This window comes from Parasteatoda tepidariorum, chromosome X1 (genome assembly GCF_043381705.1).
Source record: "Parasteatoda tepidariorum isolate YZ-2023 chromosome X1, CAS_Ptep_4.0, whole genome shotgun sequence".
Taxonomy (NCBI): Eukaryota; Metazoa; Arthropoda; class Arachnida; order Araneae; family Theridiidae; genus Parasteatoda; species Parasteatoda tepidariorum.
Genome location: NC_092214.1, coordinates 29,968,604 through 29,989,808, shown reverse-complemented (window position 1 = coordinate 29,989,808; position 21,205 = coordinate 29,968,604). Strand labels below are relative to the sequence as shown.

The 21,205-nt window shown below is 28.0% G+C and overlaps 1 protein-coding gene across 2 annotated transcripts in view; it reads left to right on the top strand.

The window, feature by feature from the left end:
- Nucleotides 1–19,643, top strand: part of LOC107449550 (amphiphysin) — a 60,630-nt gene extending 40,987 nt beyond the window's left edge. For both annotated transcript variants that reach the window (XM_021147865.3, XM_043043971.2), the window contains 7 exons: nucleotides 3,318–3,403; nucleotides 5,490–5,666; nucleotides 8,651–8,760; nucleotides 10,245–10,363; nucleotides 10,454–10,564; nucleotides 16,418–16,519; nucleotides 18,784–19,643. In XM_021147865.3, coding sequence (XP_021003524.1) covers nucleotides 3,318–3,403; nucleotides 5,490–5,666; nucleotides 8,651–8,760; nucleotides 10,245–10,363; nucleotides 10,454–10,564; nucleotides 16,418–16,519; nucleotides 18,784–18,864 — 786 coding nt within the window. In that variant the 3' untranslated portion in view covers nucleotides 18,865–19,643. The remainder of the gene's footprint in view (nucleotides 1–3,317; nucleotides 3,404–5,489; nucleotides 5,667–8,650; nucleotides 8,761–10,244; nucleotides 10,364–10,453; nucleotides 10,565–16,417; nucleotides 16,520–18,783) is intronic.
- Nucleotides 19,644–21,205: the final 1,562 nt, after the last annotated feature.

Below are 21,205 nucleotides of genomic sequence, written 5' to 3'. Positions count from 1 at the left end.
GATGAAAATTGCTAGTATTAAGTTCAACAGGTTCACTGCACAAGCTCATAATTTGTTGTAGGCGTGTGACGTCGTTTTGGCGGAACTTATAGCTAAAATTTCTATCAACTAGCCAGAGAGTAAGCCAATGTCAATTTTACCAATCAATAGATCTCTTTTTTTCATTATTTTTGCCTATTTTTAAGTCTCTCTCTCGTTCTTTTTTCCTGCGATATCTAGAAGAATGATAATCATGAGCACATCTAATATGTAGGCCAATTAATTAGGTCTTTGCAAATTTTTGCCGAATTTTTACCATTTTCAAAGTATCGAGTTCGCGGCATTGACTTTCAATTATAGCTTTCTCTTTAAATACATCTCAAAATGAAAATACTTAATGGTTGCTCATCTTAAAAAATGTGAATAAAATATTATTACAGTTTATTATTATTTTTTTAAAATTTTTTATTGAAAAAGACTATCAAAGTAGTTTTTTTTAGTTACAATCTACAAATATACATCAGAAACATTTAATCTAAAAATATATAGTTTAAATGTTGCATTACAACAACCTACAGCAACACTTTAACACTAGATGAAGTCAAAAATAATTGTACACTACTATGATGACATATTTTAGTGACATTATAGGCAGAAAAATTTTATTGATATGATTGTATTAAAAATTACTCAATCCAGAATTCGTTAAATATCTCATCAGAAATTTTAATTTATTCCATAAAATTTTTAACTCATTTAAACTTTTTTAATGTAGAATCAAAACAGAATCTACAGTAAGTACTATATGAAAGCATAGTTTGAGTAACCGATAAGCTTTGCACCATAAGGCATGCATTCAATGAATCCGCGGATCACTCTTTTTTAAATAATTAAATAAACCATCATAAATTATGAGAGTATACATAGTTGTTTTTTATTTTAGCACACTTATTATAAAGTGAAATCTTCGTTTGAAATTGCTTGAATTATCATTCTTATCACAAAGTTTTATTCTTTTAAATGTCGAAACACAAAATGCTGAAAACATAAATCCTTTAATAGGAATAAATTTGATCTTTGAGATAGATTATATTTTTAAACTCTAACCACGAACTCTCACAAATTATAGATAATTAAAATTAAGTAACAAAATCAAAATATTAACTGTCATGTATGAGACTGAATTTTATTCATGATGGTGCTTTCTTTGTGCACCAAAAGAACGCAAAATTTAAATGTTCCATTCTTTACTGGATCAAACTTGAGAGGTATTAATTTTATTTTTTTACATTTCTCTTTAGACAACTAAGATAAACTCAAGGTAAGTGAGAGCATTGTGCATCAATTTTTATAGAAAATATTCTCATCATTTAGAATTTTAATATAGAACTCTATAAAAACTTGTTTTGCTATAAGGTTTGATAAATCATGAAATATGATTACGAGACATTATTGGAAATGTAAATACACAAAATGTAAGTATACAAAACGTAAGTATACAAAATTTACAACGATAAATATATTTACACAATATTCGTTTATTTCACACCCATTTATACACATTGTCAAAAAATCGTACTTCCAACGTGAGTATTTTTTTTAATAATTAATAGCTTCAATATTTTAAGTTTAATATACAATTTCTTCCTTCATTAAGTAATTCCAATTTAGGGCTTATCACTGAAATATTTAATTTAATTCAGATGCGCAAAAATAAATCGTTTAAATTATGTAAAATTTTGCATTAGTTTATGCATTTATTAAAAATAATTATTTAAGTGCAGTCGGCAAAATTAAACAATTCTTAAATATCTCAGAAACTATGCAATTCATTTTGATTAAATTTAAGATTTTACTATTCATAATTTTTAATCTAAGCGGATATAAAAACTTTTATACATTGCAACCGAAAATTTTGTATCAATATCAAATTCAATAATGAAAATAAATAAATAAACATTAAAATTTGTCTCTTGCCAGAAATTATCGTTAAATAAGTTTTTGAGTCAATAAAATAAGTTTTGGTAAAATTTTATAAATAAGATGAATTTTATAAATAAGATGAATTTTATAAATAAGATGAATTTTATAAGTAAAATGAATTTTATAAATAAAATGAATTTTATAAATAAAATGAATTTTNAGTATTTTTTTTAATAATTAATAGCTTCAATATTTTAAGTTTAATATACAATTTCTTCCTTCATTAAGTAATTCCAATTTAGGACTTATCACTGAAATATTTAATTTAATTCAGATGCGCAAAAATAAATCGTTTAAATTACGTAAAATTTTGCATTAGTTTATGCATTTATTAAAAATAATTATTTAAGTGCAGTCGGCAAAATTAAACAATTCTTAAATATCTCAGAAACTATGCAATTCATTTTGATTAAATTTAAGATTTTACTATTCATAATTTTTAATCTAAGCGGATATAAAAACTTTTATACATTGCAACCGAAAATTCTGTATCAATATTAAATTCAATAATGAAAATAAATAAATAAATATTAAAATTTGTCTCTTGCCAGAAATTATCGTTAAATAAGTTTTTGAGTCATTAAAATAAGTTTTGGTAAAATTTTATAAATAAGATTAATTTTATAAATAAGATGAATTTTATAAATAAGATTAATTTTATAAATAAAATGAATTTTATAAATAAAATGAATTTTATAAATGAAATGAATTTTATAAATAAAATTAATTTTGTAAATAAAATGAATTTTATAAATAAAATAAGTTTTTGTTACAATAAAAAATTAAGATAATATTTTGGTACAAAAAATTTTCAACTTACCTTCTGACAAAATAGTTGATTCAATATATTTTAGTGTGCGCATACCCTTATAAATCAAAATCTGTCAGTGAAAAGGTACGTTTATTTTAAGAAAGTATAATTTATGTTTGATTGCATAGACAAAATTGTGATTTGCATCAATAAGCAAATCTTTTCCCTCAAACCATACAGATTAAATTTTAGTTTGTAAAAATAGGATCATTAGATCAAAAGCTATTCCTCGTGAAACATTTTTTGTTCTGGTCTGCATTTATCGGCTGCCACTGTACCTGACTCTCCTAGTACCTATTTACAAAATGCCAACATCTCTAGTTTTATCTCAACTTAATTCAATAGCCAAAAGTCTAAAATATTAAACTTTGCTCAATTTGTTTTACAGTTATTTATTGAATTAAGAAGTATAAATAAACTCTTGAAATATTTGGCTACTTACGCAATCAATGTATTCTACTCTCAGAAAAGTAATTGCAAACTTTCTTTTACTCTTGTTATTTAACATGTAATTTCATGTTATAACTCTGCGTCTTTATTTCAGGCAAAGGAAAGGTTAGATGAAGCCAGAAAAATGTATGAGGTTATAAATAATGAACTTCACGATGAACTACCAGCTTTATACGACAGGCAAGCTCTACTTTTGCAGTTAATTAATCAATATTCTTTATTTGACAGGGAAGCTTAATTTATGTTTTTGTTGTTGTTCAATAAAATACCAGTGTTTTGGAGATAAAGCTCAGTATGTAAATTTTGTTTAGAAGTTTCAATGCAAGAGTTCAATTTTATTTTTTAGTTCTAATGCAAGAGTTCAGTTTCAGTAAAAAATGCAGGGTACCATGTAAGTTCGTATATAAAATTTATACCGTAACAGTCGAAAAAAACTTTTAGTGTCAAATAGTTTATTACATTGAATTTTATGAAGTACACTGTAAGAAATTCCGGATCAAATTACTGTAAAAAGTAATGGCACCCTGGGTGCATCATCCGTAAAATCCATTTTTATCGTAATTTTTGCAGCAATGTTTATTTAATTTAAGTGGTTCAGTGATTTTGCAGTAAATATTACTGTAAAAAAATTACAATAAATAAAAAAATTTTTACCGCTATTCGAAATTTTATACAGTGTGTTAGATAAAAAGATTTTGAAACAACAAAACTGTACGGAATATCGCTTGCCATTAAAAATATATATAATATCTAATTTAAAATATATATAAGATTATAAGATATATAAAATATTTCATTAATTGCAGTGGTTCAGTGATTTTTCAGTAAATATTACTGTACAAAAATTATGATAAGTAAATTTTTTTTCGGCAAAATTTTACCGTTATTTAATTCGAAATTTTACTCTGTGTTTGATAAAAAGTTTTTGAAACAACAAAAATACATCGGATATCGCTTGCTATTAAAAAGAAGAGAATGGAAACCGGAAGAATGGAACAATAATAAATCAGTGCCTGCAATTCAAAACCCTTCTTTCATAATAGTTTGGGAAGCTTTTTCTCCAAGAGAATATTATGTTGAAAAATTTGTTAAAATTTGGTCCGGAACCTGCAAAAAAAAAAAAAAATCGCGTGAAATTTTGAAGACAGTTCTTTTTCACAATTTGAAAAGAATGTTTCTTTTTCACTTACAGCGAACATTATTCAAGGCTAATGCAAATACAATCAGTTTTTTTTTCCTTTGCCACAAAATAAATTTGTCGCTAAGCTCTTTCAATATCTATCCGCTTGAATATTTTACTCGGAATATATTGCAATCGAAACTAAATAATATGAAGTACCTAGTTTTGAACCATGATTCTCACACTAGTTTTAAGAGAAGACCGAAGCTTAAAAAAAAGGGTGGAATCACACTGACTCGTTTGTTTTGATAAATATTATCATAATTATGTTATAATTATCTATATAAAATTATAATACATTTAAGTACTCCTCAACATACCTTGTTTAAATACTTTGAGAACTCATGATACGTACTGAAAGCGAATCAATCAGCTGGTTCTCTTGAGCAATTGCCACATTGAAAGTTTTGCCACAATGTGTCTTTTACCTCTGATACACACGCATATCAAACACAATTAAAACGTTTATATTTATTCCACACAAAAAAGTTTACATTTTTGTTCTTTATTGTAAGAACGTTTATATTTATCCTTTACCCATTTTTTACGTAATCAAAGTAATAGAGCAAAATTAAAAAAAAAATCATTTTACTAGTTTGCCTGAAATATTTATTATTTCTAACATTAAATACTTCAGGCAAACTAGTAAAATGTCTTTCGTGTGAAATAAAGGCAAAAGTGCAAAATTTAAGAAAATGTGAAAAAAAAAATTATGCATGTAATGGGTTTTTATTCAGGAGATTTTTTATATACTTTCTATTTGTATTTATTTTTAACGTATTGCATTACAATGTTAACCAATTGATACACGAACGTAAACAAAAGCAAACCGGTTTCAGTCGCTTAAAAACAATAAAGCTGTATAGTATTACCTGTATAGTATCAAAAATACATATGCAAGAAAATGATCAGAAACAAGATTATTTTTTGAAGAATTTTTCACTGTATATAATACTGATATTTATTTTCTATTTTCCTATTATGATGCTGAGTTTAGTTAATAAAATATTGGGCAGTGAAATATTTACAATACTTTTTTATGTAATATTTGTAATAGTGTAATAATCTGCCAATTCATGCTTTTAGCCGGATATCATTCCTAGTAACCAATCTGCAAACCATGTTCACATCAGAAAGCCAATTTCACAATGAAAACAACAAAATATTCAACCAACTATCAGAAGTTGTTGAAAACCTTTCATTAGAAAACCAAAAGGGAAAATACAGGACAAGAAAGCCAGGTTCGCCTTTAATCCTTAAAAGGTAAAACATTAACTGATTGCATTCATATATATTATTTTAACCTTGATTCAAAGATGCATAAAGAAAATGTTTAAAAATACAATCTTCAAATATCTTATAATTAAGTTAAATTATATAATAAATCATATATAATGTATATATTCATGGTTCAGCATACAAAAAGACATTAATTTTGCAATAATTTCAGCTTATTTCACAGCAAATGATCCAATGTATTACTACATGTACTATAATCTATCTTTTTAGTTATTACTTTTATATTGTAAACTATTATTTTACTAAACTTTTACCATTCTTTACATAACATGATTTAAGAATATGTGACAATTTTTAACACATTATTATATTTTATAATTTAATTAACATTATTACATTTTTATAATTTATTTTATAATTTTTTTAAAGTAATGCGTCTTATTTCAAAATATCTATTTCTTTTTTTAAGCTGTAAATTTCTTATGACTGTTTTTATAACTGTTTCAATAATGTTTTTTGGTGAAATAAAATTATCCTTAAAAGGAAGTAAAAAAGAAAGTTTTTCATGCGGAAATATTAGCTAGTATGTGATGCTAAATTATAGATAATGGACAGAAAAAACATTTATTATAAATATTTTCAGCATGGAACTTTAACTAGCTTGAATATTTTCTATTCATATCTTTTAAAATAGTACCTTAGCTTCTGAGATGTAAATTTTTATGAGGGGAAGGAGTTCCAAAAATGTAGCGATAATACGAACGCTTAAAAATTCTATTCAAAATATTTTTATGACAGAATTTTTATTTCTTAGAAATAAATAGTTTATAATCGTGTCCCTGATTAAAATAGTATCTTAATCTTTTAATATTAGTAGTTAAATGGTTTACGTTATAAACAAATTCTTCAAGAAATACGCTTTGGATCGTAAATATTTACGATTTTGTCGAATGTTATAGTTTATTAACGAGAAATTAAATTATTTGTATAATAGAATGACATAAATATTTAATATGGTTCAACATTTATTATAATTAAATATTTATAATTGAGCAATTATAATGTAAATATTTGTTATGACTGCTATCGTAATGTGTTCTATTTCGCTTAACTTAAACCCTTGATAGCAAGGGATTGAGCGTTACTGTGTTAAATAGTCACATATTACGTAAAATAAACATCGATTTTTAAAGCTATTTTTTATTTGTTGTTAACAGAAAGAGTAATAAGTATAAGTGGACAGCTAGTGCAGAATGAGTGAAGGCCTACAATATTGCTAATGTTTTAAATTTTCTAACTGTATATATTACCTGTTTATTTTTATGTATTCTAACGAAAACTGTAGATAATCAAAATTTAGATAAAAAGTAACCAAAGTAATTGCATTTTCATAAAATTAAGTTAAAGAAACTGTTCATTAATTAGCCAGAGATATGTAAATTGTCTTATTTTCTTCAAAAAAATATCATTTTAGTAGCCAGTTGTAAGCCAATTAACCAATCCAATTTTGTTAACCAATAAATCTAATACATTTTTTAGAAAATCTATTTCCTTAACTGTTTTTATTTACAAAACCCGAACGCTTTGAGTAACATTCGTTACACAAAAGGTCCAGTATAAGAAAACACCATGAACTACAATGAATGCAGAACTACTGATGATGATACGATTAGAAGTAATCGAAGATTTCCGACTGGTGATACCTATGCAGAAATACATCTGAACAAACGTTTCAATATTCTTCTTCTACAACAACGCTAACTACTGAGCATTATTCTATCCTGGAAGCTTCCATCTTAGCACTACTTTACATTCACTTGAAATGCTCTCAAGTGAACTCAGCAAACAGTTATGAGTAATCTACGTTGCGCTCGTTTTGATTTATAAGACCCTAAATAACATCGCTGCTATCGCTGCTGTATTTCTGATTCCTCTATCATCACACTAGTCCACATCTCCATTCGGCAAACCTTATATAAATAAAATATTTCATGAATTTTTCTTTTTAAAAAATGCTTATGTTCACTTGGTGCTGTTTTTATCATTATCTATTTTTATATACCAAATTTGAATATATATATACATATATTATACATATAAACGTTTTTGTTCCAAAAACTATTTGTTTCTTATTCGACTGGTCAAATGGATGAAGTAGCTATGTTTTCTAACATTAGGAAATTAGAATTTAAAGAAAGAAAGAAAAAGCTAGCTACTATTGTGCATTCAAGAAATATATATATTTTCCAATCTACTAATTTAACAAAAAAAAATTTTGTCTTAATTAGAATAATTAAATAAAACTTCTATAATTTCGACTTAAGCTTCAACCTTAAAAACGGTCTCGAATAGCAGTTTTAAGAGCACTTTATTCTTATACAATTTTAAAAAAGTTATCCAAAGTAAATACATTTTTTAAGATTAACTATGCAAAATTACTTTTGGTCGCATTTGCCCATTTTGACATCTGCCTTTGCTTCCCTTTAATGGACAACATGAGATATTTTCATTTTGCGACGTAGTGAAGTTAACTGTTAACCCAGCTTATAGCCAACACGCAATTATTTGCAACAACTTTATTCCAAATCTTAGCCAATACCAATTTTTTAGCGTACTTGTTCTTCTTACACAAATAAGCAAACAGAACTCATTAAATTACAGAACCGGTTGAAATTTTTCTTCCTAGCTTTGAGGGTCAGCTGAAGTTGAGACAAATGTTAGCAGTGGAAATAAAATTATTGAAATGCTCCAATCATCAAAAATCACCTATCACCCAGAAATTTCTTCACAATGGGTTTTAAAAACAATTTCTTTAAAACTTAATTTTTTCATGCATCTTCTTCGACCACTTGCCTTTCCAATAAGTTTTGAAAATCATTATTTTTTTATTCAGGTTTAATATTTTTCTAGTTACTCTGTTTTATTTTTATAAACAGTATTTATGTGATAAAACATTTTAAAAAACGTTGCAATTGTTTTTTCAAAATGTGAATAAAATTTCTATTTAGTGATGGTGATACAAGGCATTATGAAGAAATTGAGTTCAGGAAAAGTCAAGCGCGTATGTCAGGACATATATCTAATGGAGAAATCATTTCATCTAATACTCTACCATCTGGTAAGTAGGAAAAATATAATATAAATGCAAAAGAAGCATGAATAATCTTACAGTATTGAATAGACTATTAACGAAACCAAGATGTTTGTTTTTAAGCTTTTATTGAAATAAAATAAAATTGCATTAACTGAAAATATTGTAATTAAGTATTCATTTTAAATATACAAATATATTAAAAAATAGTAAAGTAAACAATGTTATAACAAACAAAATTTATTTCTTTTTACAAAAAAAGTATTATTAGAGTTTATTCCTTTTTACAAACCTTTTTCTTTTTTATATTCTTTTTTATTCCTATTTATATTTTTTTATATTCTTTCTTTATATTCTGTTTTTTAAATTCTATATTCTGTTTTTATATTCTATATTCTGCTTATTCTTTTTTTAATATTCTTTTTTAAAAGATAATATAATTAGTCTTGTACTATAGTAAAATTTAATCTCCCTTTATGGACTTTCTTCCTGGGCAGACACCTCATATTAAGGATTAAGAATTTCCAAAATCCTTGACAGTCGACTATGAAACCATTATAAACTTCCTTTCAAGGACAGATACTCTCTTAACCGGACATGAACAGTAATTTGCGTCTACAAAAAGCTCTTTTAAATCCTATTCTTTTTTATAAACCTTTTTCTTTTTTATATTCTTTTTAATTCTTCTTTATATTTTTTTATATTCTTTCTTTATATTCTGTTTTTTATATTCTATATTCGGTTTTTATATTCTATATTCGGTTTTTATATTCTATATTCTGCTTATTCTTTTTTTATATTCTTTTCTAAAAGATAATATAATTAGTCTTGTGCTATAGTACAATTTAATCTCCCCTTATGAACTCTCTTCCTAGGCGGACACCTCATATTAAGGATTAAGAATTTCCAAAGTCCATGACAATCTACTATGAAACCATTATAAATTTCCTTTCAAGGTCAGATACTCTCTTAACCGGACATGAACAGTAATTTGCGTCTAAAAAAAGCTCTTTTAATCCCTTCATGGGAGGCGCTCTACAATTTTATTAAATATTTTCTGTTTGTCCCTTTTTTAATATGAATTTTGCATAAATGTAGGTGTTTTTCATGGATAAAATAATGACGTATGTTGTTTATGAATGTCTGTGGGCTGTTTTCACCTATGCATGTATAATCTGTGAACTTTTGTCTAATTTGATAAAGGCAATACACTCTATTTGATAAGTGTAATATAAATATTTAAAAAAAAACGGTTGTACAATATTTACATCAATTGACAATTTTATACATGTAGGGAAAGAAATTTAAATTGTGATTTGACGCTCGTGTGAATAAAAAAATAAGAGCATTGTTTGTTACTGCGAGTGAAAATGAAATGAGCCTTAATAAACTACGAATTAAGTTTTCTCAAAAAGTTTTCGTCCTCTTCATCATAATTTAAAAAAATTAAAGCAAATATAAAATTAATGCTGAATATCAGGATATAAGTTTTAATAAATAATTTTGTTTAGATAAAAAGAGAGACATATCTCTAACTGTATCCCAGACCAATGCCATGAATTCAGACAACACATTGAGAGATTCTCTGAGAAAGCCAGCTAAAATTGAAAAAGATTATGAGCCTGTTGAGGTAAGATTATCTTAGTAAATTAATGATACCTCAAAATATCCACTACTTAATCTAAAAATGTTCATCAAATTTATTTACCCGCATATTAAGGTGAATGAGCTGAATCAAATGGGAGATTCTAAGGATCAAAAACTTGATGAGCTTTATGACATACCTGTAGGTGCCACAACCACAGATTTACCTGCTGGAGTTTTGTACAGGGTAAGTATTATTTTTGTTTTTTAAAAAGCATTAATTACTTAAACGATCATTGGTAAGAAAATGTACAACGTATTATTTAACCCTTGCTCGTTAAATCAAGTAACTAGAGAGAAACCAAAAATTAAGAGCAGTTAAGTATTAAAATTAAAAATTAAGGAATAATATAGCTTTTAACTTCTCATTCTTTTAAATTTTCTCATTTCTCTCAGATTAATTTAAATGGAATTCAAAGTTTAAACATAATTGCTTATATCTCTCTCTATTTATCTAACTAGAGAAGATGCCAGTTGTAAAGGAAATAAAACATAATATTTAAAATTTATTTGAACTGCTCTCATTTTTTTTTACTATAACCGGCGTTGAATAGCTGATCCAATTCTGAGTTTACTACTACCAATGTTCAACTATATACCCTTGTAAATCCAAACGACAAGGGAACTCCTGGATCAAGTATTAGAAGAAATTTGCCATCGTGGTGTACTTTTAATGGAACTAATCCGCATTTGCGTTACATAGGAAGGAAAACCACGAAAACCATCCACGGTTTAGCCAGATGGCGAATGGACTCTAACCCAAAATCCGTCTACCACTGAGGATATTTAAGACAGCACTGTGGTCGGGGCGCGTCATGAGTGGAATTCGAATTGATCAGCCATCGCTAGGATTCGAATCTGGATAACTTTATTGAAAGATGAACGGTCTATCAGTGAACTTATATGAAAATGTTTTTAAAAAGATGTATTTGTGGTCTACACAATACATCATGAAGATAATTTATTTAAGATCTTCCACAGTAAGCATAAAATAGTTTTCTATTTAGTTTTCTCGAAAAGTAGTTAGAGTACTGAAACCTTTTCTTTCTGTAAGCATCAATTCAACTCATTGTCGGACTGAAAGATAAAAAAAACTACATTGTTAGAAATTTCTCTGATAAAATGGTTAAATAAAGTTTATTTAATTGCTATTTTGCCACATACAAACAAAACAGTCAAATAATCATAAATAAGATTGTATTCAAACTGTTAACTGTGAGCGAAACCGTTTATACGGTTAACGCTTAACGGTTATGCGCTTTCACCTAATACGGTTAAACAACTAGAATTTTATCGCACCAACTAGGTTCACCTAATGCAGCCGCTTAGCTCGTAACAGCAGTGTAAATATTATAGCCGAGAGAGCTAATATCGTGACGGACAAAACGGAGATTCAGGTCTCAGCGTTGACACCGCAATATTTCCTCCATTCCCTTCAACATATGAAGAGTTTCTAGCGTTTTGCACTCTCCAATTCGTGACCCTGGACAATTAGAATACGATAAGCTCATTCACGTATAGATAGCTGCACCATAAAGCTGCTTAACACAAAAAAGTTTAGTATTTACCATGTCTGACGATAGGTGAAGCAACCAGATAAATTAATTAAACCACATTCCGCGGTTTATTTAATAAAACACAACTCATTTATTACCTAATTCCAATATCCACTACCTAATACAAAGCCAAGCTAGAATGTCCTGTTAAATTTCATTTTTACGGTTTTGAAACCATGCCAGTTGTAAATGGTAATATTGTATCTATCGTATAATTTTGTATTAATTTTTTAAGAACATTTTCTACCATTAAGGTTTTTACCATACTAGTGGAAAACGGTTTCAAAACCTTAATGGTAGAAAATGTTCTTTACCGTAAACTTTACGGTTCTTTGGATGGACAGACTGCTTTCGGTTATTTTACCGTAATTTTAGAATGAAAATTCTAGCAGTTGACTTAATCATCCCAACGCTCGGTCATAGAAATAAAAAGAATATCACGGCTGTTTAGAAAAAAACGAAATTTAAATTAACTATATCAAAAAAATTATTCTTGCGTGCTAATAATGTACTTTTAGAACCTTCCGCAAAAAATTACTGTAAGCAGTAGTGCTCGGAGAGAAAAAACTGGTGAACTGGAAACATTACTGGTGACATTAAACTTTGCATGAATAATCTTTTGCTCAAGCCAAAAGATAAATTTTGTTACACAATTTAGCATAAACAACAGAATTTTGTCTTAAATCTGCTTTTAATCAAAATAACATCATTTAGAAGCGATCACGCCCTTATACATAGCAATTTATTGGTTAGTTTATCCAAAATTCCAGATCCAATGCTATAAATAAGTGCATTGAATTATCTCCTGATGACATCTTTGATGCACTTGTTTAATCCATTTCAGCAAAAATTATGTATATTTTTCATGGTATTGTACTATGATCAAATATTTTTGTTTTTGAACAAAGTTCTAAAGAAAAAAAAAACATTTTACCATTTTTTACGATACAGAATTGAATAGAAGTAGCTTTACTATGAGCAGCCAAGTGAATATTGTATTAAAATATCGTAAAAAAAAATTCTATTGAAATTGATGAGCAGATGAAATTGTGAACGCCGAGGAAAGAAAAGAAAATCTGAAATTTGAAAAGAAGACCCATTTTTGATACATCATAGTTAATTTTCATCAACAGATTCAAATATATTTCATAATTTTTATTAAGTATTTACTTTTATGTATTATATTTTATTCATTATAAGACATAAATGAAAAAGGAAGAGTTTTTCTCTCCTTTTGTTTCGCATATCAACTTTTACTCTGAGGCGAAAATTCTCCTTAGTTTCTAATTCCAGAAGTGTTTTCTTTTTTGTCTAGACTTTTGAAGTGATAACTTTTCTGCACCTGTAAAACAGTAAGTTGGAATCTCTCCAATAGTTGAACGATTCAGATTCGTGTCAAGCTGAAGTTAAGATTTTTTTTTCTCAATTCTGCTGGATAAAATGATTAACTGCGGTACGGTGAAACTGATTTTATAAACGTGAAGGCTATGAAAATTGTAATAAAATCAAATTTTCTAATAGGTTGAAAATATATGCAGCAGGGAACCATTTATAACGAACCCACATTTAACCAGATACCGAATTTAACGAAGAAATTAGTGTGCGTCGTGCAATATAATAAATTTATTAGAGTGTACTCTTTTAGCGAGGTATTTTTGATCCTTTTTCTCGAACTTAACGATAGAAATAATTCGGAAAGAATGAAAAAATACTAGAAATAATAAATAGCAATTTTAAGTATTAAAAGCAAATGACTCAATATGACAATTATAAAGACTCACAGACGAATTTACTATAAACACTGAAATGTAGTCTTGCAGAGTAATTATAAAACTCTAAATAATAACTTACTGAAACTATATGAAATATATAGATATAACTATCTAAAATACTGGCAATAAAATTTTTTATGTAAAAAGTGTTTAATGAAGAAAATTGAAAATGAAACAAGGATTTGTGAAGTTAAATAATCAACGCTAGTTGAATAAGTTTTTAATTTATATTATTTTCTCAATTCACGTAAGTTATTTCTTCATTTTTAATTTTTTGTGTACTATATCTTCAATTCGGTTTAAGCTAGAGACAGAATTGAATGAGCATTTTAACTATTTTCCAAGTTTTTCATTAAATACGAATCTCAATACACTTACATTTAGTAATATATAAGCTTAATATTTTGCTATTTTCAGATCTACTTCACTTTAAAATTAAAATAAATTACCCTCTAAATTTCTTATAATTTGTATATTTTAAAACCATGCGTTTCTTGCTCAAAAAATACTGTTACAGTTAATAAAATGGTTTCTAAAAGAGAAAAAAATGCATGTACAATTTTAAATTAAACAATATGTTAAAACTTAAATTGCTTTTGAAATATTTTAGAACTATTACCAAAATCAATTCAAAATCAAAATCAATTCGAGTTATCAGAATTTGATACCCGATCATGAAAATTCAAACTAAAATTTCGGATTAAGAATCACGAACAAATAAATTCACCGTAAAATTCGGTGATAAACAATAAAGAAATGTCAGTTCGAAGTATAAAAACTGATGTTTAAAAAATCAAAATTAGCATTATAACTTCAATGATTCGAGGTTTTTAAGAAACGCTGTTCAAGATCTATATAGAAACCGTTTCAAACTGTTTGTTATATTCGATATATTATATTCTGTACAATGGGGTTTAAGTTGTTACTAATTCTGATACCAAAGTAACAAAACTTCAGATTACAAAGCCAAACTTCTGTCTGTAATCTCGTATGGTATTGAAAATGTTTTGAAATAGTGTTCAAAAATTACTGATATGAATGTGGACTTCCTAAGTGTTTCTTAAATATAGCTTTTAAATTAAAAAGACACAAAAATTCAATTTTCAATTCAATGTCCTTGAATTTTGAGTCCAAAATAAACGATCTAAGAGTTATCAGAATTTGATACCCGATCATGAAAATTCAAACTAAAATTTCGGATTAAGAATCACGAACAAATAAATTCACCGTAAAATTCGGTGATAAACAATAAAGAAATGTCAGTTCGAAGTATAAAAACTGATGTTTAAAAAATCAAAATTAGCATTATAACTTCAATGATTGCCACTCTACTTGCATTTAATTACTCTGAGAATAGAAGCTTATCAAACCACACCTGCAAAATTTTATCTGCCACTAATGTTCTCAACCCCTTAACAGTGACATTTATTTCAAAAAAATGCCCCAAAAATAGAAAAATTTTTTGACTGTTTAATTTTGTTCTTTATATTATTATAAAAGATAGAAATTGGTTTTTATTACAAAAAGAAAATTTTAAATGCAATAAATATTGTATTTATAATTTTTGCATACACATAAAAAAGTAATGGATTACACACACATCTTATTCAATTAGAGCAAATTAAACATAATTTTGTAGCTAAGTATAATATAACTAGTATAATATAATATAAAAACACAACAATATGATTTTCAATACATAAATTTTACAAATCTTTCACAGTATGGTATATCCCTTTACAATATGGACAACACCCACATTTTCCTTCCCTCGACTGAAGTCGTACTCGTAGAAAAACTAGGACCACTAATGTCATCTATTATTGAAGTTAAATATAATATAACTAGTATAATATAATATAAAAACACAACAATATGAACAATATGATTTTCAATACATAAATTTTACAAATCTTTCACAGTATGGTATATCCCCGTACAGTATGGACAACACCCACATTTTCCCTTTACAGTACATAGGAAAATAGTAAATTAAGTATCCTAAATCAGAAACGAACTCAGCTCGGGCTTCACAAAATAGAAACGTTAATTTTTCTCCTGCCCGAAGTCAGTTTGGGCATCACAAATACTGCACGTAGTATAGTGCGGCTTTCAGGAGAACTCCTCCAGACACCCATCTCGCGTCGTGGCTGGTACTATGGTTACGAGGAAAGGTCACTTCGAATAGGGGTGTAGGGTGAATCGTTTTGTCTTAGTCTTAGCGTAGGTCGTCGTGAGTAAACCAATCGACATTTCACCCCCATTAAAAATGTGCTCTTGCTTGTTACCATAGCAACAAGCAACCCCGGACTTTCAGTCTGGAGTGGTTTCGGGCTACACTGGCATGGGGTTAAACCATTCATTGTGCTAGGAAATTACGAGAGTTAGAGTGCGGGATGGACACAGCTTACTTTATTTTTGCCTTAATAATCGGATTTTTACGAACTAAGATGCAATAACTATAAATAGAAACTCTTAAAATATGCTACGTAAAATGAGCAGGCTAAATTTTAAGTTAAGAAAACAGACTGTAAACGTAATGTTTTCTGAATAAACATGCCTTTTTTGGCAAATTCAGATTTGTGACACTCAAAGTATGGAGAAAATAAGTTATATAAGTTACTTTTTAACTTTTTTTTTTCATCTACTAGAATTCATTTATTTATTTTATTGCAATAAATATTGTAACCATGAAATTGTTCTTTATTATAGGTTCGAGCTACTTACAAATATACAGGGGAAGATGTGGATGAATTATCGTTCGAAATCGGAGATATAATACGTGTTGTTGAATACGAAGACTTAGAAGAACAGGTAAAACAAAATTATTTATTTATTTTATTTATTTTTATTTTGAGGTTTCGTAAAGCAGGATGTTTTATAAGTAAACTAAGCCTACTCTGAGGTATATAGTTGGTGTAATCTAACATTAAAATCAAAACTGCACCAAATTAGGTATAGGAGAAAAGATTGCGGGAAAATAGTTTGTTTCATCCAAAACTCACCGATATGCGGTGCTGCAGCTGAAATGAAATGAAACATGCAAGTAGGGACCACAAAAATGGGAAAATGTTACGTGCAAGAAAAAAATGAATAAACAGAAAATATATATATGCAATGAGATGTTGTCAAATACACTCATCGTCAAAGGGTAAGAAAGAATGAAGACATAGATAATGCATAAGGAATAAAGATGTGGATACAGATCGTGCATGAAGATATAATTACAGATGACACTTCATAGTGTTTTTTGTCTTGCGTGATTTTTTAGTCCGGTCACCATTACGTTAAAACAGTTTCAGTTTCAAATTTTTGCTTGCATACTACGTTGTGCAAAATTTTTCACCGCTGAGCATATAATTTCTCTTGAAATGTTTACCAAGAGAGACCTTGGACTTTAAGTAACCCCTTTGTAACCTAAAATCAGATGCTACTGTCATTAACTTAATTTCTCCATTTGCATACTTCAGTTTCACATGCGTTTTCAGCCACTTTGCCATATTTTTCCTATCGGCAAGTTTAACTAAATTATTTTTTCATTGGATTTTCTTCTCCATATCATCATTAGTTGCTTACTGAAATTTATGCCATGCCATGTCCTGCGTATCATCAGTTTAATTACATTACAAGCACTCTATAAACTTTCTATCATATTGACATACTGACAAATTTGGCACGTGTGTAGATGTAATTATTTGTAACTACAAATGGAGCTTTCTGAAACGGCATTCTTCAGTCCGGACGACTCTTTCAATTGTCCTCCAATTTACATAAAAAGTTAATAAGTATGTAATATATATGTATAATATAAAAAATACAGATTAGGTTGCTCAGATTAATATTTAGTTGATGAGGTGATAAATGCTTTACTAGAGTCTAACGATGGAATAGTGAGGATTAAAAACATCAAAGCCAGTTTTGTTACAGAATGAAACTTAAAGATGTTTTTTAATAATCGCCTTTAACTCCTTTCAGCTTTCTTCGGAAATAAAAAAGGTTTTAATGTTTCTAATAAGCTTTCTTTCATTGTTAATGATTCAATTAGTACTGATTACGTTTTTCTTCCTTCATCTCTTAATTATTAATCAACTAAGCTAGTCAAGTAAAATTAGATTTTTTTCTTCAGAGAAATTAGGCACGGAGAGTATCAAGTCGAAAGTCAATTTCACGCCAGGTAACGGCAAGCATGTCGGCATCCACAGAGGCTATTGCGGTTATAATTCTGGCATTAAGGTCATCAATGTTCGACACGATCCTCCTGTAAACATTGTCCTTTATAAAACCCCAAAGAATAAAGTCCAGCGGCGTTATATCAGGTGATCTGGGTGGCCAAGGAATTGGACCTCCTCGCCCAATCCATCTTCCTGGAAAATGGTCATTCAAAGAACTACGAACGATGATACCCCAATGAGGTGGTGCACCATCTTGATGCAAAAAGACATGTGGCTGAAAGCTCTTTTAGTTGGGGAAATACGAAGTTTTCCAACATGTCGTATAAGATAAGTATACCACTGAAGAGACCGTCTTTTCTGTAAAAGAAGAAAGGCTCAATGACTCGGTCGTGCGTTAGTCCACACCACACATTAACCTTTGGGGAATCCCTTTGTGTCTCACGGTATTCATGGGGGTTTTCAGATCCCCATATGAGCACATTATGGACATTAACAGTGCTAGAAACACCCATTTTGATGTTTAATAACTCATAACACTTGCCGCTACCTGGCGTGAAATTGACTATCGACTTGATATTCTCCGTGCGACAAAGGGGGCACACGTGGAAGTTCATTGACAAGGGTCATGAAACTTTTTGAGTCTATCTAACCATTTATGTCATTAATTTTAATATATCTTTAGTATTTTATGAGTTATTAAGCATCAAAATGGGTCCGGGACTATATAAACACCCTGTATTTTAAATATATACACATTTAAGGTGACGATTACAGATTACCTAGCATTCGCTCTTAATGTTTTATGCGATCCACGAATCTAAATCGAACAAAGTGGTACGCTTTCTTTATTTGCATTACTATTTGTTATCAATTGTTTCTTATTAATTATAATTAATTGTATTTTAGGAGGAAGGCTGGTTAATGGGAATGAAAGAAGCAACTGGAGAGAAAGGTCTATTTCCAGCCAATTTTACCCGTCCCATATAAAATAATGCGATGGCTGTCAATAAAAAAATTCACTCTAAGAACAAGAGAAGTTAAAGTTTAGAGAACTTTTAATGGAGAACGTGTACTTATGTAAAAAAAACATATAGAAAGAGGTTTATTTTATTGGCAATATAAAAATAGATAAATTATGTATTTCGTGAACTCATTGTACTTTAACTCATTGCTTTATTGCAGCTTAAAATTTAAAAAGGCGTTGCTTCCGAGTTAAAAACTAGAGTTTATTGTTGTTGGCTTTTTGTAAATTGCTTGTTGAAATTGTTTTAAAAACTGAATAATAGTGTTACTTATTTAAGTTAAGAAAGGCTAAGTTGTTTCATTTAAACTGAATTTCAAATGATGATTTATTCAATGATGTTTTATAATATTAAAAATAAATTTATTTATCATGCAATTCCTTATACTTCTATATTTTTCATAAAGTTTTATGGTTTATAAAATTAATATTTTGTAGAACAAGTTTTATTATGATTATTTTAATCAAAAAATAATTTTAATAACTTTTTACTGAAAAACTACATATTGTTGACTATTTACATTTATTCTTGATTTCAATTTCAGAAATATAAGGATTCGAAAAAGTAACAGAACCAAGTGTTTTGTTTTTATTTTCCATTTTCTTTGTAGAAATTGAATACAAGAAAATCATGTTACATTTATAAATTGTTTTAGGGAAAAGTAATGGATATTGGTTCTACACTTCAAATTTTGATGAATTTTATTATTTTCTGTGGAATAATAAATATATTATCTGTGTTGAAGTTAGTCATTTCTCACTTAATCTATAACTTTTTTTTTATAAATTATCTTTAAAATAATTTAGAAATTTAACTGACTAACACTGACCTGACAACAGTTGAAGATCAAAGGGAAAGAGCTGTTAATGTCCATTTTTCATAAAAGTACGATGGGATAACCCTCTGTGGCATTTTAAAAATTATTATGTTTTGACAAATCATTGACATTGAAAATTGGTTCTTCCGAGAGTTATTAAACAGTGAAGGTAAACCATGGTGGGAAAAAACCATTTCTGTCAGACCCAATTTTTCTCAGAATCAACATTCATGAACGTAAACCATTCTTTTCCCTTGATCTTCAGTTATGTAGTTTAAAAAAATACAAAAGACCAAAAATTGGAATTCACCGTTTTCATATGTTTCAAAAGGGAAATTCTGACATATTGACCATATTCTCGGTCCAAAAGTTTATTATAATAACTATATCAGTAAAAGGGTGCAGCATATAATCCGAGTTATTTTCAAAATTGAAATAAAAAGCTATGAGTAATATGGGATGGGGTACAAATTAATATTATTTAATAGAAGAGGAAAAAGAAATTTAGCCTAACAACTCATCCTGAAAGAAGGAAAATTTAAAAAATAAGTCCCAGTTTAATTGCCGGACAAAACTTAAATGCGCTTCTAGTAATTGCTTTTTATAAAAAATCAAGTTTGTCAATTTCTCTTTAATTATTCTTCAAATTTTGATGGCGTCTTTCTTTTTTCATCATCATATTCGTGTCTATTCATATTATGATTATAATGTACACTTTTAATGTATGTATACCAGAGTTTGGCATCGATTACAACTGTATTTGATTGCTGATAATTACTGCAAAGTAATCAATTACTCGTAACCACCATTGCTGGTAAAAAAAATTATTTTTTAGCATACGTATATGTTTTTAGAAATTTTGACACCTATCCATTAACTTGATATTAAAATCAAAGTTCTCCTTTGAACCAAAAAATTATTGAAAAAAAATATTAAAGTGTCCACCAAATGGCCCCCTTTAGCAACTATTAATAATAAATAGAAAGCAATACCTATAGCCGAAATAGACAATAGTATACATTAAATATAGGGTACACAGAATTTTTTTAACCTTCCTCATACATATTTGCATCATCATTGATTTAAGCGACACCTGTGCTAACTATATAGAGTGACAAGGACAAAGTATTTTTTTTTTAAAAGTTTCATAAATATTTTTTAGCATATGCTTGTTTTACGAAATTTTAACACCTGTCCTTTTACTTGATATTAATATCAAAGTACCTTTTTGAACCAAAAAATTACACATAACAATCATTAAATAGTCTTGGAAAGAACCCCCTAAAAAACAAAAATTAATAATAATAGGAATAAAAAGATGAGCAGTATCTACTACTGAAATAGAAAACTGTAAACATTAAGTCTAGGGTACTCAGAATTTTTTATGCCTAAATTGAGCACACCATCCTGCAAATTTATATTCTTTCAATGACGCAATAAAGCAATCGTATACAGTAAATGCAGACTACAAAGAATTTTTTTACAAGCC